Source organism: Canis lupus, chromosome 31 (assembly GCF_011100685.1).
Source record: "Canis lupus familiaris isolate Mischka breed German Shepherd chromosome 31, alternate assembly UU_Cfam_GSD_1.0, whole genome shotgun sequence".
NCBI lineage: Eukaryota > Metazoa > Chordata > Mammalia > Carnivora > Canidae > Canis > Canis lupus.
The window spans coordinates 38,912,436-38,931,360 of record NC_049252.1 but is presented as its reverse complement, the minus strand read 5'-3'; the positions used below and the strand labels follow the sequence as shown (position 1 = coordinate 38,931,360).

The 18,925-nt window shown below is 68.7% G+C and overlaps 1 protein-coding gene across 2 annotated transcripts in view; it reads right to left on the bottom strand.

Moving 5' to 3' along the window:
* The window catches only part of COL18A1 (collagen type XVIII alpha 1 chain), a 41,760-nt gene that overhangs the window by 4,392 nt on the left and 18,443 nt on the right, over window positions 1-18,925 (bottom strand). For both annotated transcript variants that reach the window (XM_038581665.1, XM_038581666.1), the window contains exons 5-32: window positions 18,376-18,505; window positions 17,173-17,243; window positions 16,848-16,967; window positions 16,540-16,566; window positions 14,341-14,403; window positions 14,148-14,234; window positions 13,667-13,720; window positions 13,407-13,565; window positions 12,753-12,815; window positions 12,206-12,232; window positions 11,188-11,319; window positions 10,801-10,863; window positions 10,461-10,487; window positions 9,831-9,866; window positions 8,929-9,000; window positions 8,637-8,672; window positions 8,275-8,364; window positions 7,652-7,681; window positions 7,538-7,564; window positions 7,310-7,372; window positions 7,017-7,091; window positions 6,533-6,559; window positions 6,304-6,357; window positions 5,795-5,869; window positions 4,822-4,890; window positions 4,168-4,210; window positions 3,858-3,920; window positions 86-129 (exon numbers count right to left, since the gene is read on the bottom strand). In XM_038581665.1, the coding sequence (XP_038437593.1) occupies window positions 86-129; window positions 3,858-3,920; window positions 4,168-4,210; window positions 4,822-4,890; window positions 5,795-5,869; window positions 6,304-6,357; window positions 6,533-6,559; window positions 7,017-7,091; window positions 7,310-7,372; window positions 7,538-7,564; window positions 7,652-7,681; window positions 8,275-8,364; window positions 8,637-8,672; window positions 8,929-9,000; window positions 9,831-9,866; window positions 10,461-10,487; window positions 10,801-10,863; window positions 11,188-11,319; window positions 12,206-12,232; window positions 12,753-12,815; window positions 13,407-13,565; window positions 13,667-13,720; window positions 14,148-14,234; window positions 14,341-14,403; window positions 16,540-16,566; window positions 16,848-16,967; window positions 17,173-17,243; window positions 18,376-18,505 (1,827 nt within the window). The remainder of the gene's footprint in view (window positions 1-85; window positions 130-3,857; window positions 3,921-4,167; window positions 4,211-4,821; window positions 4,891-5,794; window positions 5,870-6,303; window positions 6,358-6,532; window positions 6,560-7,016; window positions 7,092-7,309; window positions 7,373-7,537; window positions 7,565-7,651; window positions 7,682-8,274; window positions 8,365-8,636; window positions 8,673-8,928; window positions 9,001-9,830; window positions 9,867-10,460; window positions 10,488-10,800; window positions 10,864-11,187; window positions 11,320-12,205; window positions 12,233-12,752; window positions 12,816-13,406; window positions 13,566-13,666; window positions 13,721-14,147; window positions 14,235-14,340; window positions 14,404-16,539; window positions 16,567-16,847; window positions 16,968-17,172; window positions 17,244-18,375; window positions 18,506-18,925) is intronic.

The window sequence follows — 18,925 nt, the reverse complement described above, 5'->3', positions numbered from 1 at the left end:
CTGTCAGGCCTGGCAGGACCTTCCTGCACCACGTGGGCCCCGGGGAAACTGAGTCAGGGTGGCGCAGGGCGCAGGTGTCACCCACCTTCATCTCAGCCCCGAGCTGGAGGAGGTCGAAGGGGAACTGGCCTGCGGGAGAGAGGGCCCGGGTCAGCCACGCGCCCGCGTCTTCCTCGCTTCCGCCACTTCCTTGGCGCCCGCGGATGCCCTGCGGCTTGTGGCCCTTGTCCCCAGGCCCCCGACACTTCTGTCAACGGCGCCCTCTTTCCCCTCTGGCTTTCCCGGGCCCCCGACGCCAGCTCCAGGACCCCACAGCCTCCGGGAGCCCCGACCCGGCTCCTCGGCACGTGTTTAGAAGGTTGACTTCTGTCAACTGCCCTCCTGGCGGCGGCAAAGCGCCCCACGGGCTGGGATGGTGGCCGCGCGGCCCCCCGGGGGCTGAGCTCACTGCCCTGGTGCCTGTTTTATTTCCTCCTTCCCATAAATATGCAGCCCATGTCCCCCCCGCTTGCTGGGGCGCCCTCTGACCGTGTCCCCCCACACCAGCGAGCCCCCCCGCGGCCCTGCGGGGGACGTGCCCGGATCACGGCTCTTTTCAGAGAACTGACTCTGTAAGGCTTGTCATTCACGTGGGGTCTGGCCTCTTTCTTCCAGTTAAACCTGCCCTTGTGCCCCGAGCCCCGAGCCCGTGCTGGGTAAACCCTGGGCCGCGTGGGGAGCCCCCCGCTGGGAGCCCCCTCCGGGTGCCAGCCGCACCCCCTCCTATCCGAGCAGGTGCGCTGCTCCGCGGGCGTCCCCCAGTCGCGTCTCTAGCGCTGACCTCCCGCTCGCTTGCAGCCCCGCGTGGGCCCAGCGGTCGGGGCGCTCACCCCGTCAGCTCCATCTCCCCGCTGAGCTGCCCTCGCCCCTGCCGGGCGGCCACACCCTGCCCCGGCCGCCCTGTCGTCCGCAGTCCTCCCCTCCGGTGCCCCCGGCGTCCTGCAGCTCTGTGCTTAGGTGCGGAAATGGGGAGTTGCTGTACGTTCCCGGCGGGATTTCTCTTTTATCCTTGTGAAGAGCTTGTTAGAGTTTCTGCGACCTTTCCTGCTTTAAGATACTCTTGCCTGATTCCTCTCTCTCATACACACGCACCTGCATTTGTACACAGGTGCGCACACACGCACAGGCACATTCACAGGTGCACACACGCACAGGTGCACACAGGAGCCCACACAGCTGCACGCAGGCACACACACAGGTGCGTTCACAGGTGCACACACACACACAGGTGCACACAGGAGCCCACACAGGTGCAGAGATGCACACGCACACAGGTGCACACAGGAACCCACACAGGTGTGTTCACAGGTGCACACACGCACACAGGTGCACACAGGAACCCACACAGCTGCATGCAGGCACACACACAGGTGCGTTCACAGGTGCACACATGCACACAGGTGCACACAGGAGCCCACACAGGTGCAGAGATGCACACACACACAGGTGCACACAGGAACCCACACAGGTGTGTTCACAGGTGCACACACGCACACAGGTGCACACAGGAACCCACACAGGTGCACACACGCACACAGGTGTGTTCACAGGTGCACACACGCACACAGGTGCACACAGGAGCCCACACAGGTGCAGAGATGCACACGCACACAGGTGCACACAGGAACCCACACAGGTGTGTTCACAGGTGCACACACGCACACAGGTGCACACAGGAACCCACACAGCTGCACGCAGGCACACACACAGGTGCGTTCACAGGTGCACACACACACACAGGTGCACACAGGAGCCCACACAGGTGCAGAGATGCACACGCACACAGGTGCACACAGGAACCCACACAGGTGTGTTCACAGGTGCACACACGCACACAGGTGCACACAGGAACCCACACAGCTGCATGCAGGCACACACACAGGGGCGTTCACAGGTGCACACATGCACACAGGTGCACACAGGAGCCCACACAGGTGCAGAGATGCACACACACACAGGTGCACACAGGAACCCACACAGGTGTGTTCACAGGTGCACACACGCACACAGGTGCACACAGGAACCCACACAGGTGCACACACGCACACAGGTGTGTTCACAGGTGCACACACGCACACAGGTGCACACAGGAGCCCACACAGGTGCAGAGATGCACACGCACACAGGTGCACACAGGAACCCACACAGGTGTGTTCACAGGTGCACACACGCACACAGGTGCACACAGGAACCCACACAGCTGCACGCAGGCACACACACAGGTGCGTTCACAGGTGCACACACACACACAGGTGCACACAGGAGCCCACACAGGTGCAGAGATGCACACGCACACAGGTGCACACAGGAACCCACACAGGTGTGTTCACAGGTGCACACACGCACACAGGTGCACACAGGAACCCACACAGCTGCATGCAGGCACACACACAGGGGCGTTCACAGGTGCACACATGCACACAGGTGCACACAGGAGCCCACACAGGTGCAGAGATGCACACACACACAGGTGCACACAGGAACCCACACAGGTGTGTTCACAGGTGCACACACGCACACAGGTGCACACAGGAACCCACACAGGTGTGTTCACAGGTGCACACAGGAACCCACACAGGTGTATTCACAGCTGCACACAGGTGCACACAAGAGCCCACACAGGTGTGTTCACAGCTGCACACAGGTGCACACAAGAGCCCACACAGGCGTGTTCACAGGTGCACACGCACACACAGGTGCACGCAGGCACACACCCAGGTGCATTCACAGGTGCACACAGATGCACGCACGCACACAGACGCACGGCTTGCCCCCCGCAGCTCCCTTCCCGGCGGAGTGCCTTCCCGTCCTGCCGCGTTTAGCTGCGTCCCTGTTTGCGGATCGTGCCTTGCAGGCGGCACGTGGTTTTGCTTGCGTCCAGCCGGCTGCTTCTGTGGTAATCGAGTGTGGTACGGCCCCCGGGACGCGTACCCCCAGCATCACCTCCGGCTCCGGGAAGGGCCCCCCAGCTCCCCGGCCCCCCTCGCCCCCCCACCGCCGCTCATTCCCGCGGACGCCCGGGCCCAGGGGCTGCGGCTCTCCAGCTCTGTCCCAGAGTGGAACCGGCTCTTCCCACAGGTCCCAGCTCCCCACGGACACCCTCACCTCGCCCTTGCCCCCACCTTAGCTGGCCCCCCGACGGCCTGGCTCGCCCGCCACGTCCGCCCCTCTTGGGTTCTGGGCAGTTCTGGCCGTCCATCACCGGCTCGGCCTCAGGGGCTCCTAGACCCTGGGGAGCCCAGGGGTTCCCTCCTGGCAGCCGTCTGGGGAAGGTGGGGCTTGGTCTCCACCCGCAGGCCTGTCTCTGACCCGCCTTCGCCCCGGGCTCAGCCCCGTCCCTGCAGGCCCTGCTCGCAGCCCTTATGGGCACGGCCTGTGGGGGCCCCAGCTCTGCACCTCGGATCCGCTAGCTCCCTGACGTCCACACCGGGGGTCCCAGGATCTCAGCAAGGGAAGGGCTGGGCAGAGGGCTCACCGTCCAAGGGAACGTCTGAGGGCCAGGCCTTCACCCCCCACCCCGGGCATGTGGCCTGATGAGGGGTAATGGGGGGCCATCCCGAGACCCCCAACACGCCAGGACCGGCCCCACTCCTTGGCACGCAGCCAGAGCCACCTGTCCTCGAAGCCCTGGGTCCTGGCCCTGAGGCTTGTGGGGCCAACCTGGGGCCTCAAACCCAGACTCAGCACCACAGGTCCTGTCAGGGCCCCATGAGCCTGGATGGGGTCTCCTTCCTTCAGGAGGGCAGCCAGGTCACCATGGATGCAGCAGCCCCCCCCCCCCCCCCGCCCCAGCCCAGGGCAGCCCAGAGCATCGTCACCTGGTGGTCCTGGAGGGCCCACGTCTCCTTTGTCACCCTTTGGTCCAGAAGGTCCCTGGTGCCCTGGAGGGACAGAGACCCGGGGCCTGTTATGGAGTGTGTACCCTGGGGGTCCCACCCAAGGGGCTGCTCTGGGGACCAGGCCACTCCTGCAGGGTGTGCCAGCCGGTAGGACGAGGCAGGGGAGCCGGGCCAGCGTCCACTGCTGTCCAGTCAGGCTGCCTGGGAGGGCCCAGGGGCAGGGGGTTCCCAGGACCCACAAGGCCCCCACGTCCCGCCCTGGCCGCCTCGAGGCCCCAGGAGCCCTCACCTGGCAATCCTGGAGGTCCGGGGTGGCCAGGCTCCATAAATGCCTACAAAGAAGCCAGTGAGGAAGGTGCCCTACAAGCTGAGCCCCCCACGCGGGGCTCCCAGGGCCCAGAGGCCCAGCCCGCCGTGAAGCCACACGGATGCTCCCCAGGGGTGCAGGCCACGGAGGGAGAGCAAACCGGGCTTTGGGATCAGGAGCCCCGCTCACGATGTGATCGGCCCCTCACGGTTCACTTCATGGGGCCGAGCCTCAGAAAACAGGGGTGTGTGACCCCCCCAGGACCACGGGGCTTGAGCCTCAGGCTCCCCGGTCCAGAGAGCCCCCCATCTCGCTTCCCCAGGTAGAGGCTTGTTTTCTAACAGAAAACCTACCAGGCACGTGGGCCTGGGTCCCACTAGCCACCCTCTGCTGGAAACTGGGCTGTCCCCTGGCTGGGGGTCAGCACCCCCCTGGAGGTCAGCCTCTTCCTAAGGTCAGGAGCCCCCCCCCCGAGATCAATCCCTCCCTGGGGGTCAGCACCCCCTTACAGATCAGCCTCTTCCTGGGGTCAGGACCCCCCTAGAGGTCAGCCCCTCCTCGGGGTCAGCACCCTGGGGGTGGCACTGGGTAGGGCCCATGAGGAGGAGGGTGGGGAGCGATCTTGGGAGGACTTACGTTGCTGTCATAGACGGGAGTCCCAGGAGGGCCTGGGGGCCCCGGAGGCCCTGGGGGACCGGGTGGACCCTGCGTGGGAAGGACAAGAAGCCTGTGAGGTCCATGGCCAGGCTGTGGACAGGAGCAGGGCAGCAGATACAGGCAGGAGCGTTTCTAGGCGTTTCCATAAAATCAGACGACTGAACTCCGGGACAGCACAGAGTCAGGAAGCGCCCGGTTCACTCTGGTTGTGGGTCCGGGGGACAGAGCATCCCCCAGAACGTCCCTTGGGCGACAGGACTGGACGTGGGCGTGTCCCCGCGGGAAGGGGGCACCCCAGGGGCGGCGGGCGGGGCTCCGAGTGACCCTCCGTTCATTATTCACAGAAAGGGGACAACGCGGAGGGACCGGGCGGCACCAGGAGGGCTTCTGAAGGGGCGGAGCGTGGGAACCAGGGCGGGTGGGCTGGGCGCCTTCCCGCGGTCACCCCGCTGCCCCACTCGGAGGTGGGGTCTCGGGCCCCAGAGAGGCCACTGCCAGCTGGGCCCAGTCCCAGCAGCCGCCGTGTCACGTCCACCCTGAGACTCCAACGTGCCCAACGGACCCCGGCCGGGTCTTCCCGCCGACCCCTGACCTAGCGTTCTCGCGCTCCCACAAACTCCACTGGAGGAAGAGGCCCCGTGGGGACGGGCAGCGAGGGCCCAACCACAACGGTGGGGACGGCTGCGTGGGCGGCCGCAGGACCCTGGTCCCCCCACCCCGGGAGAGAGGGTTACAGAGGCCCAAGCCACGGAGGGAAAGCCCTGCTCGGGGCTGCCACGCCGCGGTGCTGGCTGCAGGGACACTACCGCGGGCAGGGAGGGCCGTCAGAGGTGGCCGCGCGGGCTGTGTGTGCACGCGGCGGGGTCCTCGTGTCACAGCCCGCACAGTGTGGTCACAGCGGACGGCCCCTCTGTGCCCCCGGGGGTGCCATCGCCCCTTGGGGGACACTCACCGTCATACCGAAGCCGGCGCTGGCCTGTCCTGGCTCCCCTTTCTCCCCCTTCAGTCCGTTCATCCCGGGGCGACCCTGGGGCAGAGCACAGGGGCGGGGACTGCGGCTGCTGGCTCACCCTGGCCTCCGCAGCTCTCCGTCCCCACCTGGGGTCTCCGTCCCCACCTGGGGTCTCCATCTCCCTGACCCAGGGTCTCTGTCCCCACCCGGGGTCTCCATCTCCCTGACCTGGGGGTCTCTATCCCCACCTGGGCTCTCTGTCTCCACCCAGGGTCTCCATCTCCCTGACCTGAGGTCTCCATCCCCACCCTGGTGTCTCCGTCCCCGCCCGGGGTCCCCTTGGCCCCAGCCCCTCAGCCCCAGCCATCAGTGGGCAGGCTGGGCCTCCCTGGGCTTCGTCCTGGAGAGAGCGCTCCTCATGCAGGACGGTCCCCGGGGGCAGGACAACGGCAGGGACTGCCCCCCCCCACCCCCCGGCCCACGCGCGGCCCGAGGTCCCGGGTCCTTACCGGCCGCCCAGGGAAGCCGATCTCTCCCTTGTGCCCCGGCCGCCCGTAGGGACCCTGCAGAAAGGAGGCGCCACCTCCCAGGTGAGCAGAGGCCAGCCCCCCGGGTCTCCGCCCAACACCCGCCTCTGCCTTGAAGGGATGTACGGGGCCACCCGCGCCCCCTCGGCGGCCTCCAGCCCCTTCAGGCTGCGCCCGTGCGTCCGCTGTGGGGAGGCCTGGGCCTACTCACCGGGGGGCCTCGGAAGCCGGGTTCTCCCTGAACGGAAAAGCAGAGGCACCGTCAGACGCCGCACCCCGGGGGTGCAAGGACCGCCCCCCACAGCCCCTGAACCCCCAGTCCGGCTCCAGAGCCTGGGGGGGCGGGGGACCTGGCACAGGTCACCCCAGCCGCCCCGGGACCCCCAGCACTCCGCAGGGCGCTCAGCCGACAGGCGGGGAGAACCGGGGGCCGCCCGGTGCCGGCCGGGTGGGCGTGCAGGGCTCTGAGGACCTCAAGGACCTCCCCGGTGTGGCTGTGACAGGGACGGACAAGAATGGGCAAGGGGCCCCGGGTGCAGAAGGTTCTAGAACCCGCTCAGGAGCAGTGCTCACGCCTGGGCGGGAACAGGCTCCCCTCGGGAAGACAGACCCCTCGTGCTCTGTGCGTGGCCCCTGGGGACGCCCCCTCCCCGGCCTGGACAAGGGGAGCCACCCCAGGCGCCCCCCACGCTCACCTTGGCCCCCTTCTGGGCGGGGGCCAGCATGCTGCCGTCGGGGCTGAACGCCGGGCCCGGCTCGCCCTTCTCGCCCTGGAACGGGGTGGGCGGCGGCGTCAGGGAGGCTCCGGGGAGGGGTCCTCACCCCTCACTCAGGGCACCCACACCCCAGAGCAGGTGCACAGCGAGCAGAGGTGGGGCGTCCCCTGGGGCCTCCCGGGGCCACAGCGAGGTCACGGCTCTCCCGTCCATCCCCCCCGGGGTCACGGAGGGGGCCGTCCCTGGGCGGATGGCACCCCAGCCTCTCTCACCTTGGGCCCTGGGGGGCCCCGCTGGCCTTTGGAGCCCAGATCTCCCTTCGGCCCGGCCGGACCCTGTGGGGGGACAGGCGGGCATGAGGGCCACATGCAGACCCGGACCCAGCACGGCTGTCGGGGCACCCGCCACACCTGGCACCGAGACCCCCGCCCCCCGAGTCCACCCGGGTCCCCGGGGGCTGCTGCCCAGGACCCGGGGCGCCGGGCTGAGCGGCCACTTACAGGAAAGCCCGCGTGTCCCGGCCGGCCCTGCGGGGAGAGGGGCGGGTCAGGGCGCGGGGTGCAGGGTGCGGGGTGTGGGGCGCGGGCTGGGTGGCCCCGGGCCGCCGCACCTACCTCGGGTCCCGGCACGCCTGTCGCCGCTCTCTGTGGCCGCCGCGGGAACAGCACCGAGCGGGAAAGGGAAGGACAGCGGTTCCCGAGGAGGATCCGGCTCCTCACACGGGGCCAAAAACCGCGCAAATGGACGCACAGGAAAACCGCCTCGACGTCCCCCGGTCATACGGGGAGGCGCCCGCCGGAGCCCGCCCCGGCCCGGAGAACCTTCTGGACACCCTGGGGCCCGGGCCGGCCCCCGTCTGCGGCCTGGGCTGGGGGCCCGAGCCCACCTGCCGGCGTCGGCAGCGGCGAACCGAGGGGACCCGACGGGCGGCTCCGCAAGGCTTGCTCGGCGGCCGCGGGACTCGCGGGGCTCGGGGGGCGGGGGGCAGGGGGCGCCTTGTTCCGGGTGGATTTTCTGCTACAGAACCTGCGTTTCTCCCCGGACACCCAACCTCATATTTTTCTTGTCTTTTAAATAATTTAAAAATCTCACCAGGATGAGACATGGTCACTGGTTCTGAATACGACCAACAGACCGTGAGCCCCGGCGTCTTTGGGGGTCACCTAGGTGGGGAGCGCCGGTGGCCCGGGGACTCAGGGTGTGCTGTGGGGCCGGAGCAGCGGGGAGGGGGCCTTACCTCCTGCTCTGACACGTAGACGACGGGCCCCGGGGGTCCGGGGGGTCCGGGGAGCCCAGGCTGCCCCACTCCGTCCCTCCCTGGCTCGCCCTGGAAGACAAAGCCAGCGTTGGGCACTCAGATGGCTTGGGGGGGCCTCTGGAAGGGACCCCCAAGCCCACCCAGCGTTAGAGGGGTTCCCGGAGCCCATCAGGTATGGGGAGGCGCCCGGGGCTGAGGGCAGCAGCCCCGAGAGCCCAGCACCCCGACGTGAGGGTCTCTGCCCAGGTCTCCAAGGCCACGCCGGTGGCACGGGGTTGGGGGGCAGCCCTGAGGCCTGGCCATGCACCTGCCCTGCCTGGGGACCCCGAGCCCCGACTCACTTTCTCTCCCTGGGTCCCTTTTTCTCCTTTGGGTCCCTGCAGAGATGGGAAGGAAACAGGTCACCTGCACAGAACGGAGCTGCCTCCCCGGCCACGGACCACCAGCACCGGCCCCGAGGGGCCATGTAGACGGCCGGCACCCCCCGCCCACGTCCCACGGACCCCTTGGGGTACAGAGAACTGGTCGGGAGCCCCCAGAGACCACACGGAGGCACCAGCTTCCTCAGAGCAGCTCCTGTGGGGCTGTCCCCCGCCCCCGCGGCCCCCACGGCCCCCCTAGGGAGTCACTCACCTGCGCTCCGGCCGTGCCCTCTCTGCCAGGGAGGCCGGGGAACCCGGGAGGCCCATCTGCGCCGACTTCTCCCTGGACCACACGGGGGAATGGGGGTCAGCCCCCCGCCCGGCAAACCCTGTTGTCGGTCACCAGCTCGTACCCCGAGGGCGAGGGGCAGAGAGGAGGGGGCCCCGGGGGATGGACTCGTGTGGTTCCCCAGACTCATACTGGCAGGAGGAAGCCTGTCCTGTGGCCTGGGGTGGGGGTGTCCTGGGGTGTCAGGGGTCAGGTGTCCTGGGCAGGGGTACCCTAGGGAGTCAGTGTCCTGGGGGGTCAGTGTACTGGGGAGTCAGTGTCCTGGGGGGTCAGTGTACTGGGGAGTCAGTGTCCTGGGGGTGGTCAGTGTCCTGGGGTCAGTGTCCTGGGGAGTCAGTGTCCTGGGGAGTCAGTGTCCTGGGGTCAATGTCCTGGGGGTGGTCAGTGTCCTGGGGGTGGTCAGTGTCCTGGGGGGTCAGTGTCCTGGGGGCGAGCAGTGTCCTGGGGTCAGTGTCCTGGGGAGTCAGTGTCCTGGGGTCAGTGTCCTGGGGGTGAGCAGTGTCCTGGGGTCAGTGTCCTGGGGAGTCAGTGTCCTGGGGTCAGTGTCCTGGGGGTGGTCAGTGTCCTGGGGGGACAGTGTCCTGGGAGCTGCCCCGGGGGCGGGTGCCCCTGGAATAACCCTGGACCCTAAGGAATGAAGCTGAGCCCAGACAGCAGGAGCAGGAGCAGAGGGAGCAGGACCCTGAGTCTGGCCCTGGAGGTCACCGAGCAACCTCATCCCGAGGTTCTGTGGCTCCGGGGGGACGGGGCGATGGGGCAATGGGGCCCCCCCACCCTGCTCCAGACCTGGGCTGCTCAGGTCACTCATTTCCAGGCTCTCTTACCTTGGCGCCCGGTGGTCCCACTATCCCAGGGTCCCCCTAAAGTGGGAGAGGCGCCCCGTGAGCACAGAGCACAGCACCCACCCCGCGCGGGGTACCCACCTCCCCAGGCTCCCCCCCACGCGGCCCAGAGCGGGGTCCGGGGCCCCCCCAGCGCACACAGCCCAGACTGTTCCGGAAGCTGCATCATCCGTTGGCCCAGGAGCGGCCCCCCCGGATTAAGAATAAGCGTGTCTCTCGACAGCGCGACCCCTGAGCCGACCCAGGTGTTCCAGGTCACACCTCCTAAGAGGACCTTCGTGGAGGAAGGCTCCGCGACACCCTGCGGTGGACACTGACCGCCTGGAACCCGCGGGTGTGGGAGCGCGGCGTGCCCCGGGGGCGCCGTCGGGGGGCGGGGAGGGCGGGGTCCCCAGGGCAGGGCGGGGGAGCAGAGGGCCCAGCAGGGAGGCGGGCGGGCGGGGTCCGGTTCCCGTGTCCCCCAGGCCGGCATCGCCCCTCGGTGCGTGAAGCCAGGGACGCAGGCCCCCCAGCACCGAGGCTGGGGAGGGGGGCGCGTGACGGGCGGTTCCCTTGGGCTCCTCAGGCCCCTGAACCCGCAGGTGCTGCAGAGAGGGCGGCGCGCTCACTGACCTTGACCCCGGGCAGGCCTGGCGGTCCCTGTGGGGCAGAGAGGGGACACAGCCTGAGCCCCGCAGCGGGGGACACGGCCAGGCCCAGCGCAGCCGGCGCTCCCGGGGCCGAGGGTCTGTCCTGGGCACCGCGGGGACCCTCGGCTGCACGTGGGCCCGACCCCCCCGGTGCCCGGCAGCTCAGGGCCACCCCCACAGACCAGGAACCTTTAATATTTAATTTGGCGGCAAGGCCGGTCGAGCTCATCAGTGCTCGGAGATCCCGGGGTGGACGGCGCCCGGGCGCCAGCAGACGTGTCCCCCCGCGCCCCGCGAGCCGAGGGACCCCGCCGGGGCCATACCTGCGGCCCGCTGGCTCCGTGCGCCGTCGACCAGAAGGGTTCCCCCGAGCCTTCCATGTCAACCTGCGGGAGCACATGCGGGGCGCTCGGGCTGCGGCCTCTCGTGGGAAGAGACCCCTCATGGCCCGGGGGCAGGGACCCCGCTAGGTGGGTGTGAGCTCAGCCCTCCTAGGCCGGAGCACGTGCGGGGGGCCCCTGGCCGTCTGCTGTGTCCCCCCCGGCCCTGAGCGGTGACCGCCTGCGGCAACGGGGGGCTGCTCCTTCCATGGACGCAGTCGGGGGTCAGCAGGGCACCCCGGGGAGCTCGTGGCTCGGATGGGGCCGGGGAGCGTCCTGTCAGCTGGGGTGCCCGGGGCTTTCTGGGGGGACGGGGCCACTGGTACTCACAAACCCCGCGGCCAGTCCTGGTCCCGGTGGCCCCGGGGGTCCGGGGGGCCCTGGCGGTCCAGCCGGCCCGGGGGGTCCTGCCAAGCCGCTCTCCCCTGGAACGCCGATGGGGCCGGGGTCACCCTTGCTTCCCTGCAGGGTGGGGAGATCAGGTGTCAGCACTTGCGGCCGTCAGCGTGTCGGCTCAACCCAGGGCACCCACGCGCCCCCATGCGCCCCCGTGCACCCCCGTGCCCCTGTGCTGTTCCGAACCTGAAAAGCCAAACACAGGACCGACATTTCCCAAAACAAACCCAACAGGGGGTGATTCTATTCACTTTAAAAACGAACAGCCCAGGGTGAGCGTGTGTGGCCACCAGACAGACGGACACGGCCCCCCCGCCAAAGCCTCCGTGCCCCGCGGGCAGCCCTGACCACACGCTCCCCCAGGGTCATGTGAGCAGAGGCAACACCTGCCGCGTGGTGACCCCGGGGGGGGGGTGCACAGGGTGGACGGCGGGAGCCGAGGGGCCCAACCCAATCGCAGCCGCGGCCCTAACCCTTATCTGCCCAGGACTCTCGGGGCAGCAAGAAATGAACTATTTTGCTATTTTGCTGAGTCAAAAAATAAAAATAAAAACAAAGCAGCAGAGGGAGCCCCCCCACCCCCCGGCCGCCCCGACGCTCCTTCTAGGCCTGGTGCCCTGGTGCCCTGGTGCCCGGGGAGCACAGAGCATGCCTGGGGGAGGGGGCGGGGAGGAGCCGGGCGGCCGGGGCGGGGGGGCAGGAGGGCCTGAGGGTCCAGGACGCCTCGGACAGCGCCGGCCCGGCCCAGCGGCTTGCGAGCAGGGCAGGGAAGTGGGGATCCGCGGGGGCCGCCGTGCAGGGCGGGTCCTGAGGCGGGCGCTCCGGCCCACCCGACCCCCCCCCCCGCGTCCCCTGCAAACCTGCAAACGAGGGACACGGACCCCCCCCCCCCCGCCAGCGCAGCAGCACGACCCTGCCCTGTCAGGGGGCAGCTAGGGGGTCTCGCCCGTACCTTAGGTCCTGGGGCGCCCGCGTCACCCTGCGGGAGAGAGGACGACCGCTCAGACGTGCGGCCAGCGAGAGAAGAGCAAACACTTTCAGTCGTTTCGTCCCGACCCGGGGAGCCGGTGCCTGAGCGCCGCGCCCCCGAGACGCGAGTCCTGCGCTCCCGCTGCCGTCCTGGCCCGGGCACACCCGTGGGCTGTGGCCGTCGTCATCCCGTCCTGGCCGGCTGCCCCGGGGCCAACACCGCCGGGAGGACAGGCTCTAGTTGGCGAGCCCACAGCCCCACGGACGCGCCCCCCGCTCGGCCCCACGCAGCCCGGCCCCCACGGGAGGACGGCACCAAGGACGGCCCACGACCCCCCGGGTCATTCGCCGAACCACGTGGAAACCAGACCCCGGTCGCGACCAAAATTAGAACTTGAGCTAAAACTTCCAAACCCAGAGTCAGTGTTACTTGAAAACCCTTCGTGGGGGCGGCCTCCGTGCGGGGTCCCCGGGCATGGGGGGCGCCCCCCGGCCCCTATACGGCGCTGCGGCCGCCCCCCCAGACTTACGGGGCTGCCTTTCGGGCCGGGCTTCCCTGGTCCTCCTTCTTTCCCCGGAGGGCCTGGCGGTCCCTGGGGGAGAGAAAAGCAGAGCGTGGGGCCCGGGGGGATTCAGTCACTGAAAGATTCCCGGGGCAGCGGGCGATCGCCTGGGCGTGGGCACCTCCCGAGAACCCAGGGCGCCGGAATGTTCCGGAGACGCAGGACCGAGCCCAGGCCGGCAGGGCGCAGGCGGCTCTCTCTGGCTGCACACCTCTCGCCTTTACTTGTGTTTGAGCGGATCCAACGGGGGGTACGGTGAGAATGGGGGGCCCCCGGCCCTGCCCGGTCACCGCAGGGCGCCGCGTGTGCTGAATCGAACGCCCGCGTGTGTCGCCACGCAAATACCACGTGACTGGCACCCAGTTCACGTGGCAGCGGCGCCGTGGAGCAGCGCCAGGCCCCTGGGTCCCCCGGGGTGCAAGCAGGGGCCACCCCCACCCCAGGACGCTGCGGGCCGAGCAGTCACTGAGCAGCCACTCAGGCTCCTCCCTGGGGCCCGGAGACCAGAGCCCCTCCCTACGAGGAGGGGGAGGACGTGGTGGGGCCGACGGTTCACCCCGACTCCAGGACGGGCTCGGGTGGGGACGGGGCAGCGAGGGGCTCCAGGGAGGCAGGCCTTACCGGGGCGCCGGGAAGTCCAGGGGGCCCGTCCCGCCCGGGGACACCAGGAAGGCCTGCGGGGCCTGGGACGTCCGAGCTGTTCATCCCGAAGCGGCCTGGCTCTCCGGGCAGGCCTGGGACGCCGGGGGGCCCAGGGGGGCCGGGGAAGCCTCTGGGGCCCTGGATGTGGAGAAACAGGCGACGGTTAAAGCGGCACCTGCAGAGGATGGCCCCACCCCCACCCGGGCGCCCGCCGCCCCACACGACCCACGGACACTCACTCGGAGGCTCTCCAGGTCACCGCCGAACCCGGAACCCTCCATGTCAATGAAGGTCTGGGGGAAGGAGCCCACGGACACGTCACTGGGAGCCCAGGCCACACCCCCCGGGCCTCCCCTCTCCTGAGGCCGGCAGGTGGGGGCCTGCCCCTGCCCGGAGCTCATGGGGCGCGCTGTGCCCACGGGCAGCAGTCGGGAGGTTTCCAGCAAGAGGCCGAAGAGGGGAGCGGACGCGGCCCCCGAATGGAAGGAGCCAGAGTCAGGCAGGCCCCACGGACGCGCATGGACCCCACGGACCCCCACAGACCCCACGCCCTGCTGCGTGGACAGCGGGGAATGACTCCCAGACCCGGACACCCCCTTGGGAAGGCGGGAGAGAGCTGAAGGAGGCATGAGGAAGCCAAGCCGGGGACGGGGCGGAGGGTCCCTCCTCTGGGGACAGCGGGTGGCCCCCCTGCTGGAAGAGGCTGCAGCTGGGACTCACCAGCTTGTCGTGTCTGAAGGAGGGTCCTGGTGGCCCTGGAGGCCCTTGGGGTCCTGGGGGTCCTCTTGGCCCGACCCCAGGGTCGCCCTGGGGACAGAAGGCACCGATTACATTAGGGGGCGCGGCCCCACGGTGGTCAGGGCTTGAGGACGTAACACGCACGGCCCGCCGGCCAGACCGCCCGGCCTCTCACCTTCTCGCCCTTGGGGCCCACGTCTCCCGGGGTTCCGGGGAAGCCCTGCGGCCCAGGGTCACCCTGGAAGACAAGGACCAGCAGCTCCGTCAGAAGGCACCTCCGTGCCGACCCTGCCCGCACCGCCGAAGACACGCGGCCGGGACCCGCCGAGCCCCCGGAGGACGTCACGCAGGACCCGAGGTGGACGTGCCTGGGGATCGCCATGCGGACCCGCCCTAAACGCTGCGCTGTGGCCTCCCCGTGGACATCCTCGGGGTCACCAGTGCTCTCTCCCGCTGGTGTGCATGCCTGAGTGTGTGCACCTGTGTGTGCATGTGTGTGTGCACCCGTGTGTGAATCTGCATGCGTGCATACGTGAATATATGTGTATGTGTATACCTGTGTGTGTACACCTGCTTGTGTGCACCTGCTTGTGTACCTGTGTGCACCTGTGTGTGTGTGCACACCTGCGTGTGTGCACCTGTGTGTGCACCTCCATGTATGCAGCTCTTGTGTGCACCTGTGTATGCATCAGTTTGTGCACCTGCGTGTGTATACCTGGGTGTGTGCACCTGCATGTGTGTGCTGCACCTGCATGCACGCACCTGCCTGTATGTGTATACCTGTGTGTGTCGCCCTGAGTGTGTGCACCTGCGTGTATACCTGTGTGCACCTGCTTCTGTGTGTACCTGTGTGTGCACGCATCTGCATGTGTATATGTATATACCTGTATGTGCACCTGCTTGTGTGTGCACCTGCGTGTGCATGTGTGTGCACCTGTGTATGCACCTGAGTGTGTGTGCACCTGCATGTGTGCACCTCCGTGTATGCAGCTCTTGTGTGCACCTGTGTGTACATCAGCTTGTGTGTGCACCTGCGTGTATACCTGGGTGTGTGCACCTGCGTGTATACCTGGGTGTGTGCACCTGTGTGTGTACACCTGCATGTGTGTGCTACACCTGCTCATGTGCACCCGTGTGTGCACCTGCTTGTGTACCTGTGTGCACCTGCGTGTGCGTGTGCGTGGACCTGTGTGTGCACCTCCATGTATGCAGCTCTTGTGTGCACCTGTTGTGTGCATCAGCTTGTGTGTGTACCTGCGTGTGTATACCCGGGTGTGTGCACCTGCGTGTATGTGTATACCTGTGTGTGTGCACCTGCTTCTGTGTGTACCTGTGTGTGCACCTGGGCATCTGCCTGTGTATATGTATATACCTGTGTGTGCACCTGCGTGTGAATGGTGTGCACCTGTGTATGCACCTGAGTGTGTGCGCCTGCTTGTGTGTGCTCCTGTGTATGCACCTGAGTGTGTGTGCCCCTGCATGTGTGCGCACCTGCACGTGTACCTGTGTGTGCACCCGAGTGTGTGCACCTGCGTGTATGTGTGTATACCTACAAGTCTGCACCTGCATGTGCATGGGTGCGTGAGGGGAGGCACTGTGGACAGAGCGGCTGCCCCTGGTGGGGCGGAGGTGGCTTGTGTTTGCGTGTCCACGGGCGCCGGGCACACTCGAGACTCTGGCTCGTTCGAGCAGAGCGAGCTGTCCCCGTCCCCACGTCCTGCGGGGTCCAGGCCGCCCGGGCTGAGCACTGGCTGGTGTCCTCAGCCCCCAGGACCCCGCAGGCGACCGCAGCACCGGGGACTCAGGGACGGCCTGGCCTCAGTAGGAAATATCCCTCCTGTCCTCCGCAGCATCCCAGACGCGGACGAGCGGTGTCGGGGGCACCGGGGCCGCCCCTCCCGGGCTCCCTACTGCGCGCCGCCTGCGGGATCCCCCATCTTCGCGGGCAACCTTCCCGCGGCACGTTATCAGCATCTGTGGATTCCTAACAACCCGGACGCGGTGCTTTCCACCCAGACGCTCTCCTCTGCGGGGACTGCGGGCGGGTCTGCGCCACCCCTCGCCCCTCGCCCCTCGCCCCTCGGCCCCGCGGCCCCCAACCCACCCCTCACGTGTTTGCTCCTCTAGGAGCCTGGAAGCTGCACCTTTTCTCTCTCCCCTTCCGTCCTGCAAGGAGCCTAACTGCCGGTACCTCGGCACAGCTGTGTTTTTCTATCAATACACTTGTATTTTCTCAGCGGACGTTAAGTTGCATTTTCAAAACGGTTCATTTAAGAATCTGTGTGCTGCGTGGCGCTGACGGGGGGTCACGGGGAAGGGCCCTGAGGGTCTCACACACACGAGACAGGAACACCTGGCTCTGAAGCAAACTCACCGGCCTCCCGTCCTCACCGGGATCCCCCTGGAACGTGCAAGAGAACCGTCAGCGACAGACCGACGCCCCGCGCCCGCCCGGTCTGAACAGAGACCCGCACCTGAGCCCCAAGCCCCACGGATGACCCGGGGAGGGACAGCGTCCCCCTAGCGCAGCGGCCCCCTGCCAGCCCCCCTGGCCGCCCTCCCCTCCCGGAGCGGCGAGGAAGCAGCCTCGGGGTCAGGGCCGCCCCGGGGTCTCCGTCCCGGGACCTGCTGCCCTGGCACATGCCCCCGCTGGTGCCCGCCCAGCCCACGGAAGGTGCTCACCGGCTCACCGTCCCTTCCAGGGGTGCCATCCTTCCCCGGCGGCCCTGGGGGGCCCGGGGGGCCCTGTGGCCCGGGTCCCGGCCATGCTTCAGGGTTGTGCGCCGCAGGGCCTGTAGGAGCCTGGGGACGAGGAGGCGAGGGCACAGGCTGGGGCCGGCGGCTGCACCCTCCTGAGGCCCCGGCTGGGCCTGGTATCCCAGGGGCCTGCAGGGGACGCGCCGGCACAGGGCACACAGCGCTGGCCACGGGCTCCCGGAGCTCGGGTGAGGGGACTGAAGCACCGACCACCCTGGGGTCCGGGGAGGGGTTCAGGGAGGGGGCTCACCTCCTGCAGGCTGCCCCCAAGGCGTTGGGCGCTCTCTGCAGTGACTGTAGCCGAGCCGGGGAGGGTCCGAGCTGGGGAGGCAGAGGCGGCCGTCGGTCCCCGGAGCACGGCCAGGCTCCCCTGCTCCTGCCCCGACCCCAGGCTGCCCGGAGCCCAGCCGTAGCCCCGACACACACACACCCACACCCACGCCCACGTCACTCCTCCTCTCACTGGGCACCGGAGCTCGCCACATTTATCACCACCCCTCCGCCAGGAGGCACACGGCCCCGAGGAGCGAGGACGTTTCCTGACACCAGATGCTCACACTCAGGACGTGTTGGGTTGTAATCTACGGTGACTGACACGCACCCCGGCCCCCAGCCTCCAGCAGGTCCACGCCCGAGTCCCCTGAGCTCCTGCACCCCGGCCCCCAGCAGGTCCACTCCCGAGCCCCCTGAACCCCTACACCCCGGCCCCCAGCAGGTCCATGCCCGAGCCCCCTGAGCCCCTGCACCCCAGCCCCCAGCAGGTCCACACCCGAGCCCCCTGAGCCCCTGCACCCCGGCCCCCAGCAGGTCCACACCTGAACCCCCTGAGCCCCTGCACCCCGGCCCTCAGCAGGTCCACACCTGAGCCCCCTGAGCCCCTGCACTCCGGCCCCCAGCAGGTCCAAGCCGGAGCCCCCTGAGCCCCTGCACCCAGGCCCCCAGCAGGTCCACACCTGAGCCCCCTGAGCCCCTGTACTCCAGCCCCCAGCAGGTCCACACCTGAGCCCCCTGAGCCCCTGCACTCCGGCCCCCAGCAGGTCCAAGCCGGAGCCCCCTGAGCCCCTGCACCCTGGTCCCCAGCAGGTCCACACCTGAGCCCCTGCCCCGCAGCCCGCCCCGAACCTCCAGGGCCACAGGGAACATCCCCAAGCCCAGAGGCCGACCTGGGACGGGCCTGCTTCACGGACGTCCTGGGCAGAGGCTGACCTGTGCAACCAGCTGTCCTGCAAAGCCAGCCCTGGGGCCTCCTGGCGAGCCCCCTGCACCCTCGCGACGGCCCCACCGATCCCCACTGGTGACACGAACGGGCGAGGCCAAGCAGCGGCTCCGGGCCGAGTCCCCTGGGGCCGTGGGGCCAGGCGGGCGCTGACCACTGCCCGGGCTGGGCTGGGCGTGTGTCCCCGACGGACGGGAGCCCTTCCGGCCCCACACACCACCCACCCAACAGCCTTACCTCCCAACGGGGACGCCGTGGCTTCTTCCTCGATTTCTTCCATTCTGGAATCTTCCACGTCCCTGCCTCCAGTCAAGGGCGGAGAAGTGACCGGGGGAGCCTCGGGGAGCTCGGCTTTGGGGAGCAGACCCTGGCAAAAGGTGAGGGTGGGAGAAGCAGCCCGTTACTCCGCACAGGCGGCCGTGCCAGTCTGTCCGTGGGGCGGTTTGCACTCCCGCACTGGCTTCTCCTAAACAGCCCGTGGGTCGGGGTCCCCCGCGCGCCCCAAGCCTGGAGGTCTCCCCGCGGGCCAGGGAGGCTCGGGGCCCAGGACGGCCCGGTGACCCTCAAGCGCCCCAGCTCCTCCCCGGGGACAGCGACCTGCCTGGCGGGGCTGGATCTACACCCCCCGAGGGGGAAGGCCGGCCCCGGGGCACACGCAGCCCCAGGATGGGGCCCCAGGCACGCGGGCGCCCAAAGGCTCCTGCCACCACCCGCCCCACCCTGGGCAGGAGCTCCGGTGACCCCACAAGGTCAGGGCACTCGGTGGCCGTCCTCCTGTGACCTGCCA